Source organism: Nanorana parkeri, unplaced genomic scaffold (assembly GCF_000935625.1).
Source record: "Nanorana parkeri isolate BGI_ZX_2015 unplaced genomic scaffold, ASM93562v1 scaffold1141, whole genome shotgun sequence".
In the NCBI taxonomy this organism is placed as follows: Eukaryota; Metazoa; Chordata; class Amphibia; order Anura; family Dicroglossidae; genus Nanorana; species Nanorana parkeri.
In genome coordinates, this window is record NW_017307409.1 from 17,735 (window position 1) to 25,545 (window position 7,811).

A 7,811-nucleotide genomic window follows, 5' to 3' on the forward strand; every position below is an offset into this window, starting at 1 on the left:
AATCTAATGTGGAAACTGAAAGTGAAAGTATCACAGATTATAACGGTCACATTCCTCTCCCTCCCCCTCCCCCACACCCTAAATTCTCCATCTTGTGTTTCGTGTTCATAGCTGCCAGACCATCTCCTCACAAGCCGAGGTGACTTTGAAGGTAAGGATGAATATAACCCGATATATAAGATGGAGTATTACATGAAGTGAGGGGGTCATCCAGATGTGTGATAAGAGATTTGTAGGTTATACTGTCCTTGTATCTCTCTGGATTTGTGTCTGGTAACAGGAAGAGGAACTTTGCTCTTCTTTAGCAGACGTTTACAACTACTGTACATTGAAGACACGTCAGTGATAGTGATTGACACTTTGTAGCTCGTATTTCATCCACGTGCGTGGAGATAACTCGGGTCTGAAATAAGGAAAATGAAAGCTGCTTTAGTCTCATAACGGTTTATGTCTCAGCTGGTTCCTTCACACATTCCAGCACCAGTGCAGGAGAGGAAAAACGCCTTTTTTATTGTTAATGTTTATGAGGACAACTCTGCTCTAAGTTCAGGCACGCAGAATATGTTTTTATTTTTCCTTGAGGCTAGGTTGACACCTGCACTACACCACACCCAGGACACGCGTCCCGAGGGCCACGCGATCGTGTGCTAGTGCACACAGCGATTGCAGCACAGCCCCATTGATTTTCAATGGGGTGACATCCGCACGGCAATCGATTTAAAAAAAAAAAAAAAGACCTTTTTTGCGACGCACGGCTTTTGTTCACTTGGCACACACAGCGCGATCGGTTCACACCTTGGCGACTCCTGACCGCACGTCAATCGCGCACAAAACCGCACGGATTGCCACGCAGTCAGGAGTCGCCTAGGTGTAAACCTAGCCTTACATGTCGCAGCTGCAGCTCAGACATCACACAAAAATAGATGAGATGTTAAAGTGTATTTCTGCTTTTGCAGTATTTACACAGCATAAATCGAAAAATCATGTGATTCACAAAAGATCAACATTTCATGTACTTCTTATAATAATCCACTTATCTTTAGCATATCCAGTCCTTAGTAGCATATACTGTACAGTCCTTAGTAGCTTTCCTCAGTTCCAAGCCTCTCATCACACCTCTGTGTGATACTCACACTGCTCTCCCAGCAGTGCGTCTAACAGGTCCTAGGATCACCGACCTTCCCGACCTCTCCCAGCCTCCCCAGGCTGTTGCACATTTATCCAGCCCGCACCTGAGTCTGCCTGTGTCCATGTGCCTCTTGCACACACAACTCCCCTGAACTCTGGTCCAGACTCCTAATAAGTCAGCTCTCAGCCACCTGATCCAGCTATACTGGTCATTGGCAAAACCTGGACCCGGGACTCGAGGTTCCATCCCACAATATTCGGGAAAACCTGGAAGAAACTGAAAAGCCAGGTTGTGGCATTGCCGCAACCTTCTACAATATATATAAACACATTGAAAAATAAATAGTGTGACTACAATTTAACCACTTCCTGATCTTAAAGTAGTTATGTCAATATCATGGCTGGTGCTGGTGCTGTAGAGCCTCCCGATCACTTACACCAGCCTGTATGTGTGTCACCCCCCCATACCCCTAATCCCCCTCTGGTGCACCCCCTACCATGGTTTCTGGGCTCTCCCACTCCTCCAAAGGGCCTGGGACCACATGTTGTCAGGATGGTGAGTGGGAGCAGACCAAGGAAGTTGATTCCCCAATTTGCTCTTCAAGCACTGAAGCAGTAAGTGTTGTGCTCTCAGCACTTCCTACTTCAGGGCTGTCAGAAATCTGGCTGCCATGATGGGTAAACACACAAGCCTGTGCATGATCATCTGCATTGGACAGGGGGGAGACATCACATCTCCAAAAGGCCTCTGATGTCTTAATAAAGAGAACCTGTCACCTCTCAATGTTCTTATATAGGGTCTTGTTACCACCCTTGTGCTAGCAATAAAGCTTAGTGAAAAAATATAACAAGTGTTAAAAAAAGATTATTATTATTACCATTGTTATTTTTCAGGATATACATAACACCAACAGCTTGCACAGCACCTGACAAAATGGAGGAAGACAGTACAGTTACAATACAATTCCAGTACAATAAGGAGGGCCCTGCTCATGGGAGCTTACAATCTAGTAGGAGGGGCAAGTGATACAAAAGGTAATAATTGTGTGGGTAGAGCTAATGGAAGAAGTAAAAGGACAGTTAGTTATTATGTTGAGGCTTCCATGAAGAGATGAGGTTTCAAGGATCGCCTAAAGGCAGAATAGGAGATAAACGGACAGATTGGGGTAGGGAATTCCAGAGGATGGGAGACACTCTGGAGAAGTCCTGAAGGTGAGCATGGGAGAAGGTGATGAGAGATCTGGAAAGCAGGAGGTGTTGAGAGGAGCGGAGAGGACGGTTTGGGTGATATTTTGAGATTAGGTCAGTGATGTAGGTTGGAGTAGAGCTGTAGACGGCTTTGTATGTAGTTGTTAGTATTTTGAATTTTATTCGTTGGGCAGTACTAAAAAAAAAAAAAAAATGAAAGCAACCCATCTGCATGCATATACAAATGTGTGCATAGGACATGCATGTGTATGTAAACAGTGATTGCACCACATGTGTTAGGTATTGCTGTGAACATCGGAGTGAGAACAATAATTCTAGAGCCATAATTCACTATTTGTGCAACCAAATCATGCAAATTAGAAAACACAGCTCCTTTTTTTTATTCTACAGGGCCTCTGCTGTCAGAAAATATTGAATTGTTTGGAGGTTTAACCTTTTCGCTGCCAGGGCCGTTTTTGCATGCAAGTTATAATCCATGGTAAGTGCGTTGTGTAGTACTGTGTGTTAATCACACGGAACCATGAGATTAACGCATGGCCCTGGTGTGAACAGGCCCTGAATAATCTGCGGGGCCTTTTGTAAGATTGCCTCAATCCGAGCCAGGGGGTCTTGTTGTGACGGCTTTGAGGTTGGATCAGTAGAAGAGGTCTCACCGTCAGCAACACTCATACTCTGTAGTAGAGGAACTGGAACATGAGGTAGATCTGAGGAGACAATTTCACCAGTGGCCAGCTTGGATGAGGCCTAGATTTTTCCCAGGCCCCAGAGAAGGCTGTATTTCCTGTCACTGTGTGATTGTCAAGGATGTACAGCAAAGTGTGGATGGGATGTCAGAGAAGAGCTTGGGCTGCCATCAACTCAAAGGATGTGCAGAGCTGTAACAAGACATGTCTTCCATGCTGAGGCACATGCACCCCAACAAATACTTTTTCACATACATTCCATAGATTCCTTCTGGTTATCTTCTCGCATCCGTTTCCTTACTCTGGATCCGAAAGATCAGGTGAAGCAACGATCCTTCCTTCCCCTCCGGTTAACCCCTCATGTACTGGGTAGATGCAATATCCGTCCACCGGGGTTTATCCAGATGGCAGGGGGAAATTTTTAACGAAGAGAGGGAAAACTCCTAAGTGCAGCAATTAAAACATTTATTGTACACAAAGTAAATTCGGCACTTACAAGATTCAAAGAATAAAAACGTTTAAATGGCAAAACACTCTGCCGTATAAGCACAATGATGTGTGAGAGACGGAGCCAATACTGTCCTTTATCCACAAAGGATAAAGGACAGTATTGGCTCCGTCGTCTCTCACACATCATGGTAAAGGAAACAGATGAGAAAAGATAACCAGAAGGAATCGGAGAAGGGACCCTCTCAAAAGTCACTTCTTCAGTGGATCCCATGATAAAATCAGGACAGATAAGTACTACTATCCCTGACAAGATATTTGAGTCGGTGCGACTGTGGTTGGTCAATTGACTTACAGCGACATTAGGATTGACCTATGTGAGGATTTACTAACAGTGTCAGGACATATAAAGGACTTGCTGATTTTTGCTCATTGGTTTGGAAATCCCGCTTTGGAAATCCCGCGATCGTACGGTAATCGCAAAGTGTATGGAAGGTGTGCAACCATTTTTACTGTACGGTCGCACGTCTTTTGTCTAAGGAGCATGCTAGAAAACCAGCCGAGTATCTTACGATTTTCGGCTGGTTTTTAGCATGATCATAAGATAAATGCCGCACGGGCCCGTTCAGCATTGCGGTCATCGGAAAGCCCGCCCCTCAGGGGGGCGGGCTTGCGATGATCGCAAGTACGATCTGCCTGTCCAAGATGGGCAAATCATACGTTTTTTTTAATTACTTTACAACCCTCGCAAGACTAAGGTCTTGCGAGGGTTGTAAAGTGTATGGCCACCTTAAGACCAACTCCCCTTGGAGATTTCTGGCAGGTAGATCAAAGCATTTAACAGCTGAGTGGTATAAGAGGAAAGTCCCCTCTCATTTGGTTTCCATATTAGATCGTTTTTTATATTGTTTGCCATATTGTTTATATGATCGTTTTTTATATTGTTATATTCACAAGCTTATAAGCTGTATAGAAGATCTTATTACAAGTTTACACTACAACTGTCCCAAACACTAGTGCCATTTTTACCTCCAAAGGATTGGGGGAAACAACACTGAGTCACATTTGTTACTAATAGTTTTTATTAACACAAGAGAAGATTTTCACAGTAAGAGTTCACACAGGCTTTTTGGAAATAATTTATTTACAGAAGGAATCACTGTATCAATTCATTTATTAACCCACAATGTAAGAGAACATATGTAACAGCTCACGGTCACTTATTAACCCCTTCGTGACGGGAGACGTACAGTGTACGTCCCGTCACAAAGTGCCTATATGATTGGCCACATACACTGTACGTGACGAGTTATATCAGGCTTTGTAATGCCGGTAACCGCTGATTCTCAGCAGTTACCAGTCATTAATGAATGCCTCAGTATTGAGGCATTAATTAAATTAAATAATTAAGCTTTTTATAAAAGCGTCTTCCTTTCATTAATGAAAGAATGAAGCAGTTACATGCAAATACAGGACCGCAATTTGTGATCTTGTATTTGACAGCTGAAAATAGCAGAGAGGTAGCAGTGACTCATCTCTCTGCTATTTGTTTTGACAGCTGGAGAGCCTGATGTTTACATACATTTCACTCAAAAGATACAATGTATATATTTTGAGTGAAATGTATCAGTTCTGATCGTCTGAGCACGATCAAAGAGCTTTTAGTGAGATCTGAATCTGACTAAAGTCAGGATCAGTCTCTAAGGTTATTATTAGCTGTTCCTAAGTTTGGAGCAGCCTTATAATAGCCAAAAATTTTAAAAAAGTTAATTTATATTTCTCTTAGCACAACTTCTTGTTATCTTGGTCAGCCGAACATGCTCTGCACGTTTGGCTGAGCCGAAGTGCAGAAGGACTTCGACTTAGCCGATCCAAAATCTAGATGGGCTGAGCCGAAGCTCCGACAGCTCACTCGCTGCTGTTCGCCCCTATTCTCATAGGGGTCAAACGGCAGTGAGTGAATAACCGAATGCAGTGCATTGTGCACCTTCCCCTGGCATAAAATAATGAATGGCAAATACCCCACCCCCCAATTCAATAAAGGTGTGCGTTGGGCAGCAATCAGCCCTCCCCCTTCCCAGCCGAAAGTAATTAGTGACAGGTTGCTACTGAGGCCTGGTTCACATCTTGGCGGCCTGGGACCACGTGCCCTCAAACTGTGAGAGCTCAGATCACTCAGATGTGAACCGGGCCTAATTATACCTACACTAAAGCTTGGAAGTTTAATGGTTAACAATGTTGCCACCAATAAAGGTGGGGTTAAATATAACCCTTTCTCCATAGCTTCTTTGGTGGCTGCAGTGTTAACAATTATACCACCCCACATGTTTAAGTGAATACATGGATTGTACTCAGTGGACACTGAACTGCCTTATCACTGCAACATTAATCACCCTCCAGGTCGGGTTACAATACTCAGGGGCGTATCTGCCGTGAGGCAAACAAGGCGTTTGCCTGGAGCGTTGCTGCCTTGCCTAGGGCAGCAGCAAAGGTAAATACACCGCTGACAATACTTCTTGCAGCTGCCCGATGTGATGGAGAGAGCTCAGCGTGTAGATCAGCCCGGCTCACCTCAGTATGCTGTTTGCATGAAGGAGGAATGTCCATGAACACCTGCCGTTGATCAGGAAGAGCTGAGCACTATCCAGCTCACGCTGACAGGAAGGAGGGGAGGGGTCATGTACCCAGCAGCTGCTCTGTGATACAACTGATGGGTCGGAAGACAGCAGAAGAAGAACTTATTGTACAAGTTCTCTAGTCCTCACCGGGCCCCCCTTGGCTCGGGTCCCCTAGCGGCCGCGTGGGTTGCTATGGCGGTAGTTCCGCCACTGGTTACATACTGTAGTTGTTATGGTTGAATAAAGACACAGGTTAGTAAGATTACCTTTACCTCTGTATGTCTTGCTCTCTGAGAAAAGTATCTAGACCAGGGGTCTCAAACTTCATTCACTCGGCGGGCCACTGGACATATTTTTTTCTCCCATGGGGGCCGCTTGTCAAATGTCATACTTCATCGAGCGCCAACAATCATCCCACGTTCAAAGGCTGTTAAATCGCGTTGTTTACCCATATCTTCAGAAACAAATCACTTCTACTGTCGTGTTAAACAACCTGCTTCCCTATTTATAATGGTCCGGCCCTCTAGCAACTTCAGCGCGAAATTATAGCTAATTTGCCATCAAACGTCAGGTGGTCATAATAATCGGGCCACTCAGTGTATATTAAACACATCTTGATGTGTACAGGACGCCGGGGCTGGGTCCTGGAAGGAAGCTAGATTTCCCCTCTGTTTGGGCTGTGGTCCCTTTAACCCCTTCGTGACGGGAGACGTACAGTGTACGTCCCGTCACAAAGTGGCTATATGACTGGCCACGTACACTGTACGTGCCGAGTTATATTAGCCTCTACCAGTCATGAAGGGGTTAAGGTACAAAGCAGGGTTAACTCACCAGCTGGAGGATGTCTGTTTAAAATACAGGAAGTGGTAGATAGCATGGGTGAGGAGGAGGGTAGAGGAGGCTGGAGACTGAAATTGTGTATTGCTGGGAAAGTGCATGTCAGTATCCTTTGTGCAACCCTGTTGACTGTTTAACTGCGATTGCAGTTTTGAAACCTTCAAGTCGTGAGACTGTTATTCTTTGTTATGTTGAATTGCTGTTTAGTTTTCAAGCTAGTCGATGAAGATGAACTGTTATGTTATTTTGCTTCTGTGAAACTATTTAAGTTAATAATATTTACTTTATTTGAAAAGCCTATGTCCTGTGATCCTGCTGGATTCCCCTAACATCCAGGCCCGGATTCCCCACAAGGCCACCGAGGCCCGTCCTCGGGGCGGCAGGGCGCAGAAGGGCGGCAGCGGTGTCCTTGTGGGGAAGTTGCCCTCTCTACATTCAGTCCTGCTTGAACAAGCAGGACTAAATGTAGAGTGAGGCAGCCGATTTTTCGTTTACATGTGAACTCGGCGATGTCGCAATCCGTCCGTCTTCCCCTCCCCCTGCACTTACCTCTCTCCCTAGGTTCCGTCCTCCGCCGCCGAGTCCCGAGTCTCTGACTGCAGGGAGCAGAGCGGCGCGGTTATAAGTAACCCTGCCGCTCCGTGTAGACAGTGAGAGGGGAGAGCTGTGCTCTTCCTCTCTCACCTGTCACAGGAGTTCCAGTACAGTGCTGTGCTAAAACTCCTGTATTGGAGGTGACAGGGTCAATAAAGAGAACCTGTCACCTCCAATTGCTATCACACAGGGGATTGTTTTCTCATGTGTGATAGCAATAAAGTTAGGTGGAAAAAAAATTAAATTGATTAAAAAAAATGTTTTAATAAATAAAAATTAAACAAAATAATATTAA

General features: G+C 44.9%; 1 protein-coding gene across 1 annotated transcript in view; it reads left to right on the forward strand.

Moving 5' to 3' along the window:
• LOC108796618 (NACHT, LRR and PYD domains-containing protein 3-like) overlaps positions 1–7,811 on the forward strand; it is a 36,051-nt gene that overhangs the window by 5,287 nt on the left and 22,953 nt on the right. The window contains exon 2 of the mRNA XM_018568119.1: positions 112–151. Coding sequence (XP_018423621.1) covers positions 112–151 — 40 coding nt within the window. The remainder of the gene's footprint in view (positions 1–111; positions 152–7,811) is intronic.